At 43.3% G+C, this 22,146-nt stretch overlaps 1 protein-coding gene across 3 annotated transcripts in view; it reads left to right on the top strand.

Moving 5' to 3' along the window:
- cap2 (cyclase associated actin cytoskeleton regulatory protein 2) overlaps positions 1 to 18,710 on the top strand; it is a 34,035-nt gene extending 15,325 nt beyond the window's left edge. For 2 of the 3 annotated variants that reach the window (XM_029734769.1, XM_029734770.1), the window contains exons 4-13: positions 2,214 to 2,291; positions 8,670 to 8,813; positions 9,430 to 9,515; positions 9,707 to 9,812; positions 12,569 to 12,983; positions 13,231 to 13,406; positions 16,906 to 17,029; positions 17,233 to 17,315; positions 17,568 to 17,708; positions 17,852 to 18,710. In XM_029734769.1, the coding sequence (XP_029590629.1) occupies positions 2,214 to 2,291; positions 8,670 to 8,813; positions 9,430 to 9,515; positions 9,707 to 9,812; positions 12,569 to 12,983; positions 13,231 to 13,406; positions 16,906 to 17,029; positions 17,233 to 17,315; positions 17,568 to 17,708; positions 17,852 to 17,935 (1,437 nt within the window). In that variant the 3' untranslated portion in view covers positions 17,936 to 18,710. The remainder of the gene's footprint in view (positions 1 to 2,213; positions 2,292 to 8,669; positions 8,814 to 9,429; positions 9,516 to 9,706; positions 9,813 to 12,568; positions 12,984 to 13,230; positions 13,407 to 16,905; positions 17,030 to 17,232; positions 17,316 to 17,567; positions 17,709 to 17,851) is intronic. The other variant, XM_029734771.1, reaches the window with a different exon arrangement.
- The last annotated feature ends 3,436 nt before the right edge of the window (positions 18,711 to 22,146 follow it).

The following is a 22,146-nucleotide window of genomic DNA, read 5'->3' as shown; positions in this document are numbered from 1 at the left end:
CTCAAATGTTCTCACTTACACACACACACACACACACACACCAGCTGTCTTGGTTAACACACTGCCGTTATATTTGGTCTTTATCGTAAACTGTTAGTCTACAGTAAATGAAACGAAGCAGGCGCTTTAACTGACAGAAACTCAAAGTGATGTTTGTACCAGAGCAGCAGATGAGAACACATAAAAAGATAATACGGATGATGAAAATAAGACAGTTGCCTTCTCTGTCCTGCTATACTACTCTGTTCTGCTATACTACTCTGTCCTGCTATACTACTCTGTTCTGCTATACTTCTCTGTCCTGCTATACTTCTCTGTCCTGCTATACTACTCTGTTCTGCTATACTACTCTGTTCTGCTATACTACTCTGTTCTGCTATACTACTCTGTCCTGCTATACTACTCTGTTCTGCTATACTACTCTGTTCTGCTATACTACTCTGTTCTGCTATACTACTCTGTCCTGCTATACTACTCTGTCCTGCTATACTACTCTGTCCTGCTATACTACTCTGTCCTGCTATACTACTCTGTCCTGCTATACTACTCTGTTCTGCTATACTACTCTGTCCTGCTATACTACTCTGTCCTGCTATACTACTCTGTCCTGCTATACTACTCTGTCCTGCTATACTACTCTGTTCTGCTATACTACTCTGTCCTGCTATACTACTCTGTTCTGCTATACTTCTCTGTCCTGCTATACTACTCTGTTCTGCTATACTACACTGTCCTGCTATACTACTCTGTTCTGCTATACTACACTGTCCTGCTATACTACTCTGTTCTGCTATACTACTCTGTTCTGCTATACTACACTGTCCTGCTATACTACTCTGTTCTGCTATACTACTCTGTTCTGCTATACTACTCTGTTCTGCTATACTACTCTGTCTTGCTATACTACTCTGTCCTGCTATACTACTCTGTCCTTCTATACTACTCTGTCCTGCTATACTACTCTGTTCTGCTATACTACTCTGTCTTGCTATACTACTCTGTCCTGCTATACTACTCTGTCCTGCTATACTACTCTGTCCTGCTATACTACTCTGTCCTGCTATACTACTCTGTCCTGCTATACTACTCTGTCTTGCTATACTACTCTGTTCTGCTATACTACTCTGTTCTGCTAGAGATAAACTTGGTGTGTAACTTGATTTAATGATACTGTATATGCAACTGTTGTCACCCAGCCAAATCGCAACCACATTTAAGATGAATCTTTAACACAGTGAGATTTTCTCTACCAGTGACAGTAGGGCTGGAGGGATGTTGAGAGGAGCACTTAGTGACCACTTCACTCCCCTGCCTGCTTTCTGTCAATGGGACTAGTGTTATATGGAGATATGCATCCAATATGGCAGCCTGTAAGGAATTGGGTTCCATTTGGGACAGAGACATGGTATAGATTCCCCTTGTTTTATCTCTCATAGAGTTGGCTCTGGGAACCTCTGACTGTGTGGGGTCCAGGGCTTGGCCAGGGAAAACCACTCCGGCTCCCTACAGAAAACCACTCTAGATAGATGGGAGGAGTAGGAGTGATTTAAATTACAGTTTGTTTCCTGTCCCCTACAAAGCCAATGGCGGGAGTGTGTTTGAACTTTAACCCTACATTCCAATATTTAAAACGCGACACAAGCACCTTTTCCACCAAGATGTCAGGCCGTTTTCCAAAGGGAGATGGGGTGTAGTTTGTGGCTAGTAATCATGTTGGCAACCACTTTGATGATTTCTCTTCCGACTCCCAAAATAAAGGCACCATTTTAACCTTGATTCATACCAGGCACTGGCAGCAAGTCCAATTGCAGAAATCCCTTTCTCAAGGCAGACATGATTTCAAATGGGAATGAAATAAGTGAGGACTTTAATATGTGGAAAAGCAGAATGACAGAGAAATGGTCTTGATATGTGGTGAAATGGGGCGAGGATATTCTTTCATGTGTCTTTTCTTTCGTAAAACAACATTCACTTAATCTCCTTCTCCCATCACAGTGAAATGAGGAGGAGGGGTGTGTGGGTTAGAGGTGTTTTTTTAAGTTAGGAACGCTCCTTTTATGGCAAAACCGGAGTTCCTCTGGAGGTATTCCCAAACATGGGACATGCCTCGTGGGACCTGACTAATGCATTGTTACCAGCATGATGCAGTGCAGAGTGTGTCTTATAATAATATCAGATTTGACATTTGAATCTTTTTCCTCTGTGATTGACAGTCGGAGATGGTGAACAATGCTCTGCAGCTTCAGAGAAGCTTCCTCAAAATGGCCACCACACACCAGGAGCCTGCTCAGGTAAGGATGATATGTGTAATGGCTTGGAGAACTGTCCTGAATGCAGATACCCAAAGCAAGTAAACAAATGTGTATGGATCAGGACTATTGGCCAACTGCACTGCACTTCAACACAGTTATCCAATGTGCACTTATCTACTGTTATCTACTGTAATGTAGCTAGTGTCGCCCATTACAGTGTCCCAGTATCGCCCATTTCAGTATCGCTCATTTCAGTGTCGGCCAGTTCAGTATTGCTCATTTCAGTATCACCCATTCCAGTGTTCCAGCAGCAGCCTTTTCCAGGCCTCTCTGTGTTTCCCAGTGCTGCTGGGCCAGTGGGCAGCCATGCGGTGCCCCGGAGCTCTGTTCACATAGGGATTAACCCCCTTTAAAAAATAACACTAATACAACACATTCACATATGGGGAATTGAGGGGGGATGGAGGGGGTACGGAGAGGAAGGGGGGGTTAACGTGATATCATCGCATTGGCTGTTTGTTTGTATAAACCAGGGGGAGGGGGTGGGGGGCAGAGCCCAAAGCTGAACAGGAAGTGATTAACTCCTATCTCGCAGGTCATTGGTTAAGAGGCGGTGAGAAAGAATTCACCAATTGTCTGATACACAAACAAGGAGGAAGGGTTTAAGCAGAGGGAGGGGACAGAGAGGAAGGGAATAGGAGAGGGGAGGGGAGGCGAGGAGAGGGAGGAGATGGAGAGGCGAGGACGGTGGTGGGTGGTGGCTGCATTGACTGTTTGCTTAAAGACCCCATGCAGTCTTCTAAATGTTTCAATCGTCACTGTATGTCTAATAAATTACTGTGTTTATTTCATTTAAAAAAGCGAAATATTATTTTAATAATTTATTTCCCTTAGCCGCCTTTGCCATTGAAATGCTCAGTCTGATCGTATGGGCGTGTTGATACAAATGTTTATATATATACATACACAGTCCTGATTGGCGGATAGGCTCGTCTATATTAACTAGAGCCTACCCCACTTACCACTTCATAGTAGGAGGATACATATGCAAATAAAAGATGATTGGTCAGAATAATCAGATCGTGTGTCATGCGTGGGCCAAAAACTCCATCCCACCACCTCTTACACTAAAATTGCATTAGCATCATTTTCACAATTTCAGAGTATTATTTCGACCTCGTAGTGTGTAAATATCATTACAAAAAAACAGGAAATCAATGTGGACGTGAACTAGTGAGGAGAACTTCCTGTATCTTTACTTCAGACAGTTAAGAAGCCAGTAGAGAGCCTGTAGAGACTGTAGAGAGTGTGGAGCCTGTAGAGAACCTGTAGAGAGCCTGTAGCCTGTAGAGAGCCTGTAGCCTGTTAAAGGAGCCTGTAGTCTGTTAAGGGAGCCTGTAGTCTGTTAAGGGAGCCTGTAGTCTGTTAAGGGAGCCTGTAGTCTGTTAGGGGAGCCTGTAGTCTGTTAATGGGAGCCTGTAGCCTGTTAAGGGAGCCTGTAGTCTGTTAATGGGAGCCTGTAGCCTGTTAAGGGAGCCTGTAGCCTGTTAAGGGAGCCTGTAGCCTGTTAAGGGAGCCTGTAGAGAGCCTGTAGAGAACCTGTAGAGAGCCTGTAGCCTGTTAAAGGAGCCTGTAGCCTGTTAATGGGAGCCTGTAGCCTGTTAAGGGAGCCTGTAGAGAGCCTGTAGAGAGCCTGTAGAGACTGTAGAGAGTGTGGAGCCTGTAGAGAGCCTGAAGAGAGCCTGTAGAGACTGTAGAGAGTGTGGAGCCTGTAGAGACCCTGAAGAGAGACTGTAGAGAGTGTGGAGCCTGTAGAGAGCCTGTAGCCTATAGAGAGTCTGTAGCCTGTAGAGAACCTGTAGAGAGCCTGTAGCCTGTAGAGAGACTGTAGTGAGCCTGTAGCCTGTATGGAGACTGTAGCGAGCCTGTAGCCTGTAGAAAGCCAGTAGAGAGCCAGTAGAGAGCCAGTAGAGAGCCAGTAGAGAGCCTGTAGAGAGCCTGTAGAGAGCCTGTAGAGAGCCTGTAGCCTGTTAAGAGAGACTGTAGAGAGCCAGTAGGGGGCCTGTAGCCTGTATGGAGGCTGTAGAGAGCCTGTAGCCTGTATGGAGACTGTAGAGAGCCTGTAGCCTGTTAAGAGAGCCTATAGCATGTAGAGAGCCTGTAGAGAGACTGTAGCCTGTAGAGAGACTGTAGCCTGTAGAGAGCCTGTGTAGCCTGTATGGAGACTGTAGAGATCCTGTAGCCTGTAGAAAGCCAGTAGAGAGCCAGTAGAGAGCCAGTAGAGAGCCAGTAGAGAGCCTGTAGCCTATAGAGAGTCTGTAGCCTGTAGAGAACCTGTAGAGAGCCTGTAGCCTGTAGAGAGACTGTAGTGAGCCTGTAGCCTGTATGGAGACTGTAGCGAGCCTGTAGCCTGTAGAAAGCCAGTAGAGAGCCAGTAGAGAGCCAGTAGAGAGCCAGTAGAGAGCCTGTAGAGAGCCTGTAGAGAGCCTGTAGAGAGCCTGTAGCCTGTTAAGAGAGACTGTAGAGAGCCAGTAGGGGGCCTGTAGCCTGTATGGAGGCTGTAGAGAGCCTGTAGCCTGTATGGAGACTGTAGAGAGCCTGTAGCCTGTTAAGAGAGCCTATAGCATGTAGAGAGCCTGTAGAGAGACTGTAGCCTGTAGAGAGACTGTAGCCTGTAGAGAGCCTGTGTAGCCTGTATGGAGACTGTAGAGATCCTGTAGCCTGTAGAGATCCTGTAGCCTGTAGAGAGACCGTTAAGGGAGCCTGTAGCCCGTTAAGGGAGCCTGTAGAGAGCCTGTAGAGAGCCTGTAGAGAGCCTGTAGAGAGCCTGTAGCCAATTAAGGGAGCCTGTAGAGAGACTGTAGAGAGACTGTAGAGAGCCTGTAGAGAGCCTATAGAGAGCCTGTAGTGCAGTGTTTCTCAAACTTGGTCCTGGGGACCCCAAGGGCTGCACATTTAGTTTTTTTGCCCTAGAACTACAAAGCTTGATGATTATTTGAATCAGCTGTGTAGTAGTGATTGGGGGAGAAAGAAAAAACGGGTCCGCAGGACCGAGATTGGGAATCCCTGCTGTAGAGAGACTCTTGTCGCAGTTCTCTGAGAATTTGGGTGACGATCCACAATGGCATTGGCAGAACTGACAATCCTCAAATTGGAGAGGCATTGATTTAGCCCCAAAAATATATTGTTGTCAATCAATATACCCCCAGAGAAATCTACTACAAAACCACACAGATACTGTATGGACACATTTTCACATGTACATAGTTTTATATAAACCTTAATCATTGCCTTTGGTGGAATAGTGATTGTGACCCTGTACAGCTCTCCCATAGGGACCCCAGAGCTGCCGGTAAACCTCTGTTTTTTCTCTCCACCGCACTGGCCCGGGGTTGTGCTCCGTGGCTTTTTATGGGCATGTTCTATATTTGAGCCACTCCGTGTATGTGTGTGTGTTTGAAGCTGGGCTCACCTGACCCCGTCACAGCCTATCACTGTGTGTGTGTGTGTGTGTGTGTGTGTGTGTGTGTGTGTGTGTGTGTGTGTGTGTGTGTGTGTGTGTGTGTGTGTGTGTGTGTGTGTGTGTGTGTGTGTGTGTGTGTGTGTGTGTGTGTGTGTGTGTGTGTGTGTGTGTGTGTGCCCACATAAAAAAGACTACAGTTTACGATAGAATAGTATAGGACTTACTATAGTATTCTGTAGTAAACTGCAGGATACAATAGAAAACTATACTACACTCCAGTATCCCTTGATCATGTGTTGTGCTTACTATAACATTTTGTGGTATACTGTAGAATACTACATATATTAAATAGTACAGTATTATCGGCAAAAAACATTAGTAAATACTACAATAATGTCTGCAAAAACACTACAGTAATTAGTATAGTATATACTACAGTTTTTACAATAGTAATACTACAGTATTTAATTTGCATATACTCCACCCATTGCTCCCGAATGGCGCAGCGGTCTAAGGCACTGCATCTCAGTGCAAGAGGCGTCACTACAGTGCCTGGTTCGATTCCAGGCTGTATCACATCCGGCCATGATTGGGAGTCCCATAGGGCAGCGCACAATTGGCCCAGCGTCATCCGGGTTTGGCCAGGGTAGGCCGTCATTGTAAATAAGAATTTGTTCTTAACTGACTTGCCTAGTTAAATAAAGGTTAAATGAAGGTTACACATTCCCCTCCCCCATATCCCTATTTGTGCCACCCATGAGTGAGAAACCAACATGCCAAGTATAGACCATATATTGTGTTCAGACTCCAGTCCTACCTACCTACAGGTTATGGAAAATTTGGTCTTAGTATTTGCCCAGTAGGTTTCCTCAAGGAGGAAGCCCCACTTCTATGTCAAAGATAATAAAACAAAAAATACCACAGTAATTACTATAGTATATACAACAGTAATATTACAGTATTTATACTATAGTCAGCTTTACTACAGTATACTACAATCATGTCCACAAAAACACTACAGTGAATACTATAGTATGTAAATATAGTAATACTACAGTATTTACATCATAGTATACTATAGTATTTTTTCATATGGGTGTTTATCCCACAGTACAGCTGTCTTCCCTTGCCAGCCCTCTGCTCTGCTGTGAAGCTTTACACTGTAAAATCCCACCATAGTTTTGACCTTTGATACTTTCACTGGGAACGTTGATATCATGTTTGCACTATAGCTCAGAGCCTGGCATGTCCGTGAATGTCAGCATATGGGATGCCAAGCCATGGTAGCAGATATTGTACGCTTATATGATACAGATCAAATAGCTTGATCGTACACTTCAGGTAGCTTGGCGGGTAGAAGCGTTGGGCCAGACAAGGGAGAGAGATCTCTAGCCTCAGAGATATGTAGAACTGACAGATGAATCATCACGAGGGCCGGGAGGTTTTCCTTACCACATGATTTGACCCGGCTCTGTTGACCGCCTGGGCCTGTCATCATCACAGATGTATTGGAAAACTTCCTGAGCATTATCATCACATTTCATGTACAAGTGGTTTTCTTTTTAGAATCCTTTAGCAAGTTCTTTTCGATGGGATCTGTAGACAGTGAAACTAAAAAGTCGGTCGACGTTGGTCCTACCTATGAAAGGACTGTCTATTTCGGGTTATGAAAATCATGTGCGTCTGATTTGGGCAAGAATTTGTTCAAAAAAGGGTTCTCTCTCTTTGCCTCTCCCTCTGACACACGAGATAGACAGTCCTTTCATACGAAAGTCGACTGCCTTTTTACTTTCACTCTCTCCAGATCCCATTGAACAGTCTTATTTCACCGTAAAGCCTTTTTGAAATCGGACAACGTGGTTAGATTAAGGAGATGTTTATCTTTCAAAGGGTGTAAGATAGTTGTATGTTTGAAAAATTTGAATTATGACATTTAATTGGTTTCAAATTTGGCGCTCTTGATATTTCACCTGTTGTTGATAGGGTGCACCACGGGTGGCACGCTTGCATCCCACATAGCCCCAAGAGGTTATTAAAGGATGCGGTGGAAAGGAGAATTATTTTTCCTCTCCACGTCTGTGAACGTTCCTTAGGAGGGGCTGTCTTTTAGTAGTTAACCCACTGATTGGATGACCTCATACACACTGGATTATGTACTTTATTATGTGTTTATTGTGACAACATATCAAAACCTTAAACCATGTTCAATCAAAATACATTTTTGTAAGAGAAAATGTATCTAACCCATGATGCAATTCAATTGGTTGCCTTAGCAACACAAGAATAATCACATCATTTCTCAAAATAAAGCTAAATAAAGAAACAGAAATTATTATACTTGTTTATCTTTCCCACAGCATATCGACAAGGCAGGACATATTTAGTTAAATTGTCATAGCAACATCAGTTTAGATACAGGTCAAAATAAGAGAACTGTACAGCAGTATTACTAGGGAAACAATGCATTCCTTTCCCCAGTGCCTTACAAGGCCAGAGGGATCTCCTAATGAACAGAGGAATGCTGGGAGCGGAGGGAGGAAAGAGGGAAAGAAGGATGGAAGCTAGAAGGGATCTGGACGTTCCTATTGAAAATAGGGTCCTTCTAATAAAGTCCCAGTAGCCCAGTTCTAAACAGTCATTTACATCTAGCTGGCATGCATGGCAGGTTGCTTGTGGGCAAGGCAATCCGTTATAACCAAGGTAGCAGAACTATAGTAACTGGACCTTTGAGAGTGGTGCTCTCAGACTATTTAATATGTGAGCTGCTAAGAGCACTATTACAGAGGAATTTATGGGTGTTGAGTTTTAACAGTCATTGATAAATGCTATTTTTATATTGTCAGTTACGTGTATATATATAAAAGACACCACCTGTGATATTGTTCAGTTTTTGTTCACAAGCATTTCTTCTCTCCATCTCTTTCTCTTCTCCTCCCCTTGTATCTCTCTCCCAGATGGAGCTGGCTGACCTGCTGAAGCCTATCTCAGAGAAGATCCAGGAGATTCAGAACTTCCGGGAGCGTAACCGTGGCAGTAGCCAATTCAACCACCTATCAGCTGTCAGCGAGAGCATCCCAGCGCTGGGCTGGGTTGCTGTGGTGAGGAGAAAACAAACTGTTCACTTCTCTAACCTCCTCATCACCCATTCATTCACTCACTTTGGTGGCACATAGGGCAGCGACACAGGTCTCTATTTCTGACAGTCGTGGACCATGCATCTTCTTCACTGTGTGTCTCCATTTCCCTCTCCTTTGTGTTTCTAAACTATCAGTAAAAAAAACTGGTTCTGTTGAATGTTGGTATAATATCCATACCATTACATTCATCAAATCCCTTCCAGTCAAGCTGCTTTGAGACTGAAACCGTGGTCTGGACTCTGTCAGAACAAGTCTACGGTTTGCCAGGGAGCCACTGTTTCACACGATTTGTGTCAAACCTGTTTGAACGCTCATGTCACCACATTCTCTTGAGTCTTATACACACTAGCCAAAGATGCATGTGGCCTATCCTTTGTGTGTGTATATATATGGCTTGTCTACTGTACAGTCACTGTGGTTTAATGCATTTCTGTCCAATAGGTGGTGAGTGACATAATAATATTCTCTCCATTTCTCTATCCATATGTCATTGAATGCAGAGCAGAGCTGTCTGAATTTATATGGGGTCAGCTTTGTTTTACAATTTTTTCCTCTGGTGTCTCCATCTCTCTTCCAGAGCCAGAAGCCAGTTCCCTATGTGAAGGAGATGAATGATGCTGCCATTTTCTACACTAACAGAGTTCTGAAAGACTTTAAAGACTCGTGAGTATGGCTGCTGGTGGATTACATCAACTGTTGCTGATAAGCATCACAGCAGATTATTGTTGCTCTATGAATACCTCTCTCTTTCTTCCTGATCTGTCTGTCCATCTGTTTCTCTCTCTCTCTTCGTCCGTCTCTGTTTACATCTCACTAATTCTCACCCCCCTCTCCTGTTGTCCCTCTCTCTGTAGAGACAAGCGTCATGTGGAGTGGGTGAGGTCCTACCTATCCATCTGGACTGAGCTTCAGGCCTTCATTAAACAGTATCACACAACAGGCCTGGTCTGGAGCAAGACTGTGAGTAGCTTTCATAACATAGTTACAAAACAGTGTAACAGCAGTGTAATTATATTATCATAGTGTTGCGTTGGGAGTGAGACAATAGAAAAACATCAGTCATATAAAGACATATCATGAACAGTTTCTATGTCTTTTTATTACAGACTGTAGTTTACAGTGCTTCAGGACTCCAATCCTCTAGCTAACGTCCAGTGGGGCATTCCCTCTACATTCCATTATCTATTGTATATGTTACAGCAGCAAATAGCTCCTGATCCAACCTCCTCAACCCTGCCCTGAGCACTCAGCACTTCCACGTATGTTGGAGGAATAGGAACAGGGCCATGAGTTTTTCCCAACTGTGTAACCTGAGCAGGAAAAACTCAAGTCCCACTGCCTAACTTCTCAGAACTTTTATCTGACATTGGATAAATAGGACCAGGATTTTTCGTGGTCAGGTCACACGGTCAGAAAACACTCCTGGCCCTATGGATGAACTATAACCCTGCTTGCCATACTTGTTTAAACAGACAGGAACAAGACTCAATGAATTACAGTTCGCCTCGAGACATAATAGTCTGATTATTATGGCATGTCCAATTGTTTTCATGTGTAGCAGAGCCTGACTGTGGTTTTCCGTTGCCATATTGCTGAAGCAGTTCAGGGCTTGCATCCCAAATGGCACCCTATTACCTACATGGAGCCCATAGGGCACTGGTCAAAAGTAGTGCACTATATAATATGGTGCCATTTAGGATTTACAGTAGTTTTCATGTTAATTACCCCACAGTGTATATTTCTATATGTAGTAATGCAGGCAGGCAGCTGGTTGCGTAAGGACCAGCCTGAATGAACGACTTGGTCCCTGGTGTTCTGGCGGCTGCTTTGTGGTTCTCAATCGAGCAATTGTAGAGTCAAACCCCCCGCCCTGTCCCATCACACACACTTCTGTTTATGAAAGTTTGCTGGGAATTCATGCTCTTCTTCTACAGATGTAGGATCTTAATTTGACCAGTTTCTCACAGCAGGAAAATAATCCTGCAGCAACTGGAAATTATTGTGTGGATTATAATTAATTAGTTGATAATTAATTAATGGACATTTTTGTATATGTTGATACTAGTGGAGGTTGGTGGGAGGAGCTATAGGAGGACGGTTCATTGTAATGGTTGGAATGGAATTAATTTAACGATATCAAATCATATGGAAACCACATGTTTGACTCCGTTCCTTTTATTCCATTCCAGCAATTACAACGAGCCCGTCCACCTATAGCTCCTCTCACCAGCCTCCACTGGTTGATACAAGGCAAATCAAGTCTGAAATTTCCTGCAACAACAGGGTGATCAAATTAAGATCCTACATCGTTTCTCTTCCCCTCCTCTCTGAAAAGAAAGTCCAACTGTAGGGCAGGTTTCCAGTCAGAAATCATATCCCTGCATCCAGTGGAAGTGAAGCGTTTATTTGTTTGGCTTTTTATGTGATAATAAAACTAAAAGTAAAACTCCTTAAACTTCACATTTAGTCTCTAAAATGTAAAGAGTGTTAAACTCAGGTCAAGGCCACTGTCTTTTTTCAGTGATATGCCAGAATCCTCTGTGTGGTCCTTTGAGGGACACAGGCTGCCACACAATTTGATGGACTGTGTGTTAGCCTGTGCACGAGTGTGTGTGTGTGTATGGAGTGAAACCCGAGAGCATGCAGTGGCTGTATGTCAGCTGTCCCTCCTGCCGTTAGGTGTCAGGGTTGTGTGTGTGTGTGTGTGTGGAGAGGACAGGTGGTCCTCAGGGTGGACTTTAATGGAGGTTTTCTTCACCAAAGAAAGACCCAACAAAAGCCCTGTGTCTCAGGCCCTACACACCTGCTTCAACATACCCCACGGCGTAACATAAACTACTGGGCTTTTCTCCTAACTCTAATCTGGCGGCTGCTGTTCAGAAGGGCAGGCACACATGCACACACTCTCACACACAGACACACATATACACACACACAGCTCTGACTTAATTTCATTGCACTCAGCTCTAATACTTGGGCATATGTACAGCTGCTGTGGCTTGTTTGAGCGTTGAACGGGGACCATGTGTAACTATCCGCTGCAGCTGTGCAGTCTGCAGTCAGAGACCGACAGACCGACACAGAAAGAGACAGAGAGACTGTCTGCTTGTCTTTACTGGAGTTGGCAGGCAGGTGGCTTTAAATGAATCTGTTCATTAGCTTGGTAAGTAAGGCTTTCAGTGAGAAAAAAGGCATCTAAAGTAGAGCAGCAGGACTTAGGCCGGGATTCAATCCAACCCGCCTTAGAACCGTGTTATAGCACACCTGACATTTAAAGGAAATCTCTGATTGACCCAGCATATGCAGCGTTTACCGTGAATGCAATCTCTGCGAACATTGCCTTTAAAACCTTCATTGTCGGATTGAATCCCAGCCTCAGTCAGAGAATTTAGGTCTGCACTTTATCGTCATGTACATATCAAGAACAGCCCCCTGACACAGCTCCTCTTTAAGATTCCTATTGGCCAGGGTTGGACAACTATGGTTCCTGGAGAGCCACACGGACAAAGTGTGAAGGCTTTTGTTTTAACCCAGCTCTTGGCACCTCTGCTATAAGAAACCAGTTGAATATAAATATTTGTCCTATACTCCACCTGCTGGCCAGGGGAAGAAGTACAACTGTATTTCCAGAACCCTTCTCACCATCATCTTGTCTTGATTCAGAGTAACACACCTCTCTCTCTCTCTCTCTCTCTCTCTCTCTCTCTCTCCCACAGGGTCCCATTGCGCCTCCCTCTCTGTCCGCCCCTGCCCCTGGTGGTCCCTGCCCCCCTCCCCCTCCACCACCTCCACCCCCTGGACCCCCACCAGTCTTCACAGGCGAACCGCCCCAGGCTGACAGCACCACGGCCCAGCATTCAGCTCTCTTCGCCCAGCTGAATCAAGGAGAAGCCATCACTAAAGGTAGCCAAGCCACCGTCACCCAGGGGTTGAAGAGCTCTGATCCAACTGCAGAAGGGGGAGAGAGGGAGGGAGGGAAAAGAAGGAGGAGGAGAAACAGAAGAAGAAAGGGAGGGAGAGTTGAAGAGGGAGGATGTGGGTTGAATCAACAGTTACAGAGTCCTGAGAGCACCACTGCCCAGCACTCAGCCCTGTTTGCCCAGCTGAACCAGGGAGCTGACATCACTAAAGGTAGCCAAGACAGGAGAGAAGACAAGGAAGAGAAGAAACAGAAGGAGAAAGAGAAGGAGAATTGAAGAGAGTTGCTGTGTTTTAAGGACATAGAAATAGTCATTATATTTCTATGGTGTTTATTAATCAACAGTTAGGGTAAAATTTGTTTGATTTTGAGATCATACATTTTATTATAGATTTTTGTACTCAAACAATAATTTCGAAACAAGTGAATACAAGTAAGTACCCTCTGTCTGTCCACTAGCATTAAAGCACATCTCAAAGGACCAGATGACCCATAAGAACCCCGCCCTTCGCTCCCAGGGAGGAGAGCATCATGCCTCCCCATCCAAGAGCCGAAACCCCGGAGGCTCCTCCAACAGAGCGCCTCCCCAGAAACGACCCCCCCTGCTGGAGCTGGAGGGGAAGAAATGGAGGGTGGTACGTTACCTATTATCTTGCCTTGCATGCCAGGCTTCTAATTTGTCCTATTATCTACACTCAGGGTTTGGTAGGTTACTTTGTAAATGTAATCTGTTAGTTATCTGTCCAAAATTGTAATCCGTAACGTAACTTTTGGATTACCCAAACTCAGTAACGTAATCTGATTATTCAGTTACTTTTATATTACTTTCCCCTTAAGAGGCATTAGATGAAGACAAAAAGGTATGTTACCAACAGAATGACATCTATAGCAGGATAAATCAATGTTAAAGTTTACATAGCTGGCCATATATGGATGTTACATTTTACTTTATGGGTTGGTTATGTAGGCTTCTTCTAACCCATCGCTTTCTACTACATATAATAATACGATTAAATTATATCTTTACATTAAAAACCAAATTCTATCAGAATTCCAGTCATTCCAATAAATGTTATACCCCTTGATCTTCAAGAATAGGACTTGGAATTATGAAAGTATAGATTATCCAAATTGTTTTACCTGAGCATGACCCCAAAACAAATGACTTATTAGCCAGCCTTACTCTGTTTGTTGTTTATGATTTTGTTGTCATGGAAGACTGATTGGGCTCATTGAATCTAGTTGCTGCTTTCATGGAATGGCATGCTTGGAATGGCATGCTTTGAGAACTACTGAAAAGGGCTATTTACATGTGAAAAATTAATGCCATATGCTGCATTTGCTATAGGCCTATTGTTTACCTTTTTGTTGGTGAAACTTTGATATCTTGATAATATGCAGCTGTTTAAAGGGCAAATCCACAGATGAAACAATAACAAAATGGCAACCCTCCTCTGTTTTGGTAAAAAGATGAGGGATGGGCCTGGAAACATCTAGCCACTCTCAGAAGAATAGACAGAGCTATGGATGCAAAGACTGACCATCCATGGTATATAAATGACTGTTTTAACCATGTTATGAGGCTATACAGGTTGTTTACATTTACAATGTTTATAAACATTGGAATAAAACAAGCCAATATTTTGGGTTCTCATGGAGTGTGACAGTTGAACTAAACTCACGAGGCATTTATACGTTATATTCTTCAAGACTCAATGGATATATATGTCCAAAATTGGATGTAGCAACTACAGATTGCCACTTTTAAGTCTATCAAAAGTGTGCAAGTTTGAGCATGTGTCCATTAGGCCTATGAATTATTGTTTTTTTTATCAGCATGAATTAGATTGAGCAATAAAAGCCCAACTTTTGTTCCATCGGCTTGGATCTGCACTTTGCAGCTGTTGCAAGAGCACATTTTTCACTGGCTGTCCACTGGTTTCAAAAACAATGATTGATAGGCAGCTTAAACTTCTTAAATTCAACCATTATTGGGTTTAAATACACAGATTTCTGAACAGCCATCCACAACAACCACAATCCGTGAGGCACAAATAGATACGTAAGAGAGCAGCAGTGTGGTTCACATCAATGCGCTATGTAGATATCAATAATAAGTGATATACGTATCGCTGTTGACTACAACACTGCTGTCATCCTTACCGCCAAGCATTTATTCAAGTTGGATAATCTTTGGATGCCGACAGCAGTCGCACCATTGGAAGACTTAGCTTGGACTGTAGCCTACAAAAGCCTATTCCTGCTCTTTTCCCGCGATCCATCAAACACATGTGGTGTGTCATCATAGTGGTCTCTGACTTGTGGTCAGACTCGCTCAGGTGGAACAAAGTTAAACTTGCGTCTTTTTTCAATGCTGATTTGAATGTCTTTGAGAAAACAGAGAAGTGTCAAAGATTTGTTTTTCGCAAACATCCTTTCTGAATTTAAAAGTAATCCCAGAAGTAATCATCTAGTTTTTCAAAAGTATTTGTAATCTGATTACAATATTTTTGCTGGTAACGTAACGAATCACAGTTACCATTTTTTGTAATCCCTTACATGTAACGGATTATATTACTCCCCAACCCTGTCTACACTGAACAAAAATATAAACATGCAACAATTTCAAAGATTTGACTGAGTTACAGTTCATATAAGGAAATCAGTCAATTGAAATAAATTCATTAGTCCCTAATCTATGGATTTCACATGACTGGGAATACAGATATACATCTGTTGGTCACAGATACCTTAAAAAAAGGTAGGGATGCGACTCCTTCACATAGAGTTGATCAGGCTGTTGATTGTGGTCTGTGGAACATTGTCCCACTCCTTCAATGGCTGTGTGAAGTTGCTGGATTTTGGCGGGAACTGGAACACGCTGTCGTATAGGTCGATCCTGAGCATCCCAAATATGCTCAATGGGTGACATGTCTGGTGAGTATGCAGGCATGATGAATGGCAAGACAATGGGCCTCAGGATCTCGTTACGATTTCTCTATGGATTCAAATTGCCATCGATAAAATGCAATTGTGTTCATTGTCTGTAGCTTATGCCTGCCCGTATCATAACCCCACCGCCACCATGGGGCACTCTGTTCACAACGTTGACATCAGCAAACCGCTCAACGCCATACATGCTGTCTGCCATCTGCCCGGTACAGTTGAAACTGGGATTCATCCGTGAAGAGCACACTTTCCAGCGTGCCAGTGGCCATCAAAGGTGAGCATTTGCACACTGAAGTCTGTTATGACGCCGAACTGCAGTCAGGTCAAGATCCTGGAGAGGACGATGAGCACTCAAATGAGATTCCCTAAGTCGGTTTCTGACTGTTTGTGCATAAATTCTTTGGTTGTGCAAACTCACTATTTCCTCAGCTGTCTGGGTGGCTGGTCTCACACGATCCCGCAGGTGAAAAAGCCGGATGTGGAGGTCCTGGGCTGGCGTGGTTACACGTGGTCTGCGGTTGTGAGGACGGTTGGACATACTGCCTAATTCTCTAAAATGACATTGGAGGCGGCTTATGGTAGAGAAATGTACATTTAATTCTCTGGCAACAGCTCTGGTGGACATTCCTGCAGTCAGCATGCCAAATGCACGCTCCCTCAAAACTTGACCTCTGTGGCATTGTGTTGTGTGCCAAATTTGCAAATTTTAGAGTGGCCTTTTATTGTCCCCCAACATAAGGTGCAACTGTGTAATGATCATGCTGTTTAATCAGCTTCTTGATATGCCACACCTGTCAGGTGGATGGATTATCTTGGCAAAGGAGAAATGCTCACTAACAGGGATGTAAACAAATTTGTGCCCATAATTCTTGAGAAATAAGCTTTATGTGCACATTAAACATTTCTGGGAACTTTTATTTCAGCTCATGAAACATGGGACCAACACTTTACATGTTTCGTTTATATTTGTGTTCAGTATAAATGGAGGACATGGAGGCCCTTAAACATTTTTTTCTAGTGATTCAGGAAAGTTTAGGTGCCTCACAGATTCAAAGACCAAGACTGCTGTTTGTGTGACTGTACTCTTTCAGAGGCGATTGTGATGTCTGGTGCTAAATTCAATGAGGTCATCCAAAAGTGATGGGTCAGATGGTCACAGGTCTTGTTTGTTGTTTCACCCCACAGGAGTACTTTGACCAAGCTCATGACCTGGTTATCGAGGAGCCAGAGCTGAGACAGGTGGCCTATGTCTTCAGCTGCAGCAACTCTACTCTACAGATAAAGGGAAAGATCAACTCCATCATTGTGGGTGAGTTCAACCATCCATTGTTTTATTTGTTATAGTTCTGTTATTAAGATTTGCTTATGTATACGGCAATGTCATTTACAAATGCATGGCCATATACTGTGCAGTGGACAATTTCTTTGTTGTCTTTGACAGCATCAATCCTGTATCTCTCTCTCTAAAACCTCACCAATTTCCTGTTTTTCTGTGATGTTCACCTCTGACAGATAACTGTAAGAAGCTTGGTCTGGTGTTTGACAACGTTGTTGGCATTGTGGAAGTCATCAACTCTAAAGACATTCAGTTGCAGGTCAGCTCAAATTTCATACATGTTCTAGAAAATAACATATGGAATCTCTTTCCTCTCTGCATCTGAAGTTCAACTCCAATGTACCCGCTATGAAGCTATAGTAGATGTATAGTGCTGACACTTTTATTTTTATACGTTATGTTGGGCCATAATTTTTTCTGGTGAGCTTACGTGGTCAGGATAAATTCCGGTCCCGAGACTAGTTATAAGATAGAAGTATATGTGCTGATGCTCTGCCCTACTTTTGTCCAGGTGATGGGTAGAGTTCCCACCATCTCCATCAACAAGACAGAGGGCTGCCAAGTCTACCTGAGTAAGGACGCTCTGGACTGTGAGATTATCAGCGCCAAGAGCTCTGAGATGAACATCCTGGTACCGCAGGACGACGACTATGTGAGTGTTTATGAAAGTGTGTTGAGTGCTTGCATTTCAGACTGTGTGTGTGTGTGTGTGTGAGAGAGAGATGAGTGTAAGTATGAGACTGAATGAGAGTGTGGCTAAGTGTGGTTTTGTTTTAAACATTGTGTGTTTAACAGAGGGAGTTCCCAGTTCCTGAGCAGTTCAAGACGGTTTGGGACGGGTCCAAACTGGTGACAGAACCCACAGAGATCGCTGGCTGATCGCTGATACTTCATCATCCTCATCTCTCTCACACCCCCACTTATTCCTCTTCCTCTCCTCCCTTTTCCCTCTACGTCAAAGATTTCAGAAACCCATATAGGCTGGCTATTACAAGTAGTAAAAGGACAAACCAGACACTGTAACTGACTAGCTAGTAGTACTGTAGGTTGATTGTAAGCCTGATTGTATCCATTAAGATGACTTGTTATTGTTTTTTTCTCAGTACTTTGAAATGGTAGATTGTTATGGAACTGTTTGTTCAGCTTATTGGTCGCACAGCACTCTCCTCCACAAAACTACTGTACTATCCACAGAATTATGGTAGGTCTACTATTTAAACACGCAGGCAGTATTTGTCAGGTTTCGTCATGTGTAGAACTAGTTAAACTTGCAACTAGTTAAAAAGTTGCATTCAAATTTGGAATAAAGAGGAAGTGTAGCCATTATGTTAATCTGTTAAATATGCTGGTGCAAAATAAGGTATCTCTTAAACTAAGTATCACACTTACATGTGTGTGCCATAGCAATAAAATCATGTGTACATATGGGTACAATATAATTACATATTTTCAAATTATAATCAGAAAATGCAACCCTGATAAGACAACCTGTATTAAGATACGTAATGGAGGTGCATTTTGATTGGAGAGAACCTTCAGATTCAGTCCTCCTTGATATTGTCATGTTGTTTTGTGCACTGTTGTGGTGATTTTATTGGATTGAGGCAGAAAGTATTGAAAAATGAGGTCAAGCGTTGACTTTTGATTTGTATGAGAAGTAGGATGAAGAGAATGTCCCACAGATGGAATTGAACAGCCAGTTGGAGTATGTTCTACAGGATGTCCTAGCATACACTGTTTTGGTTTGCTGTAATACTCTACTATACTCAACTATTCACATCTAGCTGTTGAGTCAATGGTTGTATCATGTTTATATTGCATGATAGAGTTGTAAATGTATTTTTTATACAACACTGAACAAAAACATAAATGCAACATGATACAATTTCAGTTCATATAAGGAAATCAGTCAATTGAAATAAATTCATTAGGCCCTAATTACCTGACTGGGAATACAGATATGTATCTGTTGGTCACAGATACCTTTAAAAAAAAAAGTAGCGGTGTGGATCAGAAAACCAGTCAGTATCTGGTGTGACCACCTCATGCAGCACGTCACATCTCCTTCGCATAGAGTTGAACAGGCTGTTGATTATGACTTGTGAAATTGCTGGATATTGGTGGGAACTGAAACACGCTGCTGTAGATGTCGATCCAGAGCATCCCACACATGCTCAATGGGTGACATGTCTGGTGAGTATGCAGGCAATGGAAGAACTGGGACATTTCCAGCTTCCAGGAATTGTGTACGGATCCTGGCGATATGGGGCCGTGCATTATCATGCTGAAATATGAGGTGATGGCGGCGGATGAATGGCATGACAATGGGCCTCAGGATCTCGTCACGGTATCTCTGTGCATTCAAATTGCTATCGATAAAATGCAATTGTGTTCATTGTCCGTAGCTTATGAACAGAGTGCCACCATGAGGCACTCTGTTCACAACGTTGACATCAGCAAATCGCTCGCCCACACGACACCATACACGTGGCCTGTGGTTGCGAGGCCACCGGTTGGACGTACTGCCAAATTCTCTAAAACAACGTTGGAGGCGGCTTATGGTAGAGAAATGAACATTCAATTCTCTGGCAACAGCTCTGGTGGACATTCCTGCAGTCAGCATGCCAATTGCACACTCCCTCAATTATTTTTTTTTTTTTACATCTGTGGCATTGTGTTATATGACAAAACTGCACATTTTAGTGGCCTTTCACTGTCCCCTGCACAAGGTGCACTTGTGTAATGATCATGCTGTTTAATCAGATTCTTGATATGCCACACCTGTCAGATGGATGTATTATTTTGGCAAAGGAGAAATGCTCACTAACAGGGATGTAAACAAATTTGTGCACACCATTTGAGAAATAAGCTTTTTGTGCATATGGGATGTTTCTGGGATCTTTAATTTCAGCTCATGAAACATGGGACCAACACTTTACATGTTGCATTTATATTTTTGTTCAGTGTATATTGCATTGATAGCAGACTAGATGTCAGTATTACTCAAGCAAATGTAATTGTCATAGTGAAATGGAAGGTAAAAAATGTAAAGGATAACAATAGCGAGAGATTAATTGCATTTGATATCTAGTTTGTAAGATATAACTTGCTTATCTCTTGTTCATGTGACTAACCCAAATATATATGGTTGTAGCATCACCACCAATAGATTGTTCTAATATTACCAGCTCTGTATTTGTACGCCTTAATATGCGTAGATACAAATCAATATAGAGAGAAATGTTTGTCGTCATGTTCAATGCGCACTGAAGTCTTGTCTATATACCTGTTAGTCGGAATACCCTACTGTAAACCTCAAAATTATGTTTTCATTTCTTTAATGCATTTTGTATTGGGGCACAAATGCATTCAGTAGCACCATCATTTTGAGAGGAAATACACCAGTAGTGCTTGTCACATGTTCTAATTCATACCCAGCAGTGAATTTAGTGTATGTAAATGTCTATCGTTTTTCAAAATGAAATCTAAACTTTCATGCTTGTGTGATGTGTTTTGATATTGGTTTGAACTTGATAATCAATTTTCTTTGTGGTACATTTTATTCAGTGCCATAAATATGGAAAAAAGCAATAATGTTCAGAGAATTTAAACTGGAAACATAATAAATGTTCTAGTGGAGACCATGATAGCTCAAACAACAAGTGATTACATTCCAATCATTAGGAACCTAAACCTACAACACACAAAACAACATCTAAAATTTTCATAATTTCATTAATCTGTTTGCACTAGCATACATTCAAATGCATGCATATACATTGTTAGTGTTTGCTAACCGTATTTCCCTGAGAGCATCTCCTCCCTCTTCCTGCCGGGTTTTATCAGCAGCACATCTACTGTCTCTACCACTAGCTAATGCGTTAGTCTGGTCATTTAGTGGGCTCCTTGATAACAAAGCACAGTGAGCAATCACCCCGAGGCCCTCTGAGTCCTGAGTGGACAGCATGGCAAGTGTCTCCCTCAGTCTCCTTCAACGGTTCTTCTAGAATATGTTTCATGGGCTGTTCTAGAACATGCTTCCGTGGTGATGGACTACTTGGTCCTGTCGATCGATTAGTGTGCACAGGGCTGAGAGGAGGAGACGTCTTGTTTGGGAAAGACATTGATGGTGACGAGACGTTCCCTTTTCTTTCTCCCTCCTGTGACATCAGAGATGGTACAGGCCTTCGCTGGGTGGAGGTTCTATCCTGTAGACCCTGCCGAGCCCTGAATCCCCCCTCCCTCTGCATGCTCTCCGGGAAAGCAGTGCCTGAATCACTGGCCTGCCCCACTCCAACAGGGAGTTCCTTGTTTTGTCAGAACACACTACAATTCAGAATCTGTCTCAGTTAGATCTTGACTATACTGTGGGCTGCTTCAGGTACTTAAAGGGTCCTCCTGACTGCAGGTTCCCAGAGAGCCTTCTCTTTTTGTCTGGTTCATCATCTCCTCAGATTGATGGTCCATGTTTAGATGGGGAATATGGGCCTCCTTCTAATATGCTCTTCTCCTGAAGCTCTGCCTGTCCCACTGACAGCCTGCTCCCTCAGGGCGCTTCTGTAGGGTGGTGGGTTGGGCTCCTTTACTCTGTGCCCAACTCTGAACTCACTGCACATTTCCATTTGTTCCCACTCCCAATGTTAACATGTCTGGGGGAAGTTGAGGCACATCTGGTGGAAGGTGTGGGGTCCAATGGATCCATACTTGGTTCTGTAGGCGGTATCCCCCTTCCCAGAGTACAAAGAAACTTGCCGTTCTCTGCAAACATCAAAGCAGTGACTCGCTCCTGCAGGTTCATGCTCTACAACATTGGTAGTGTACGACCCTACCTCACACAGGAAGCGGCGCAGGTCCAAATCCAGGCACTTGTCATCTCCCGTCTGGACTACTGCAACTTGCTGTTGGCTGGGCTCCCCGCTTTGGCCATCAAACCCCTGCAACTTATCCATAACGCTGCTACCTACCTGGCGTTCAACCTTCCCAAATTCTCCGATATCACCCGGCTCCTCCGCATACTCCACTGGCTTCCAGTCGAAGCTCGCATCCATTACAAGACCATGGTACTTGCCTACTGAGCAGCCAGGGGAACT

The sequence above is a fragment of the Salmo trutta genome, chromosome 36 (assembly GCF_901001165.1).
Source record: "Salmo trutta chromosome 36, fSalTru1.1, whole genome shotgun sequence".
NCBI classification, from domain to species: Eukaryota; Metazoa; Chordata; class Actinopteri; order Salmoniformes; family Salmonidae; genus Salmo; species Salmo trutta.
The sequence above is the reverse complement of the archived record's forward strand: the minus strand, read 5'-3'. Positions and strand labels throughout refer to the sequence as shown.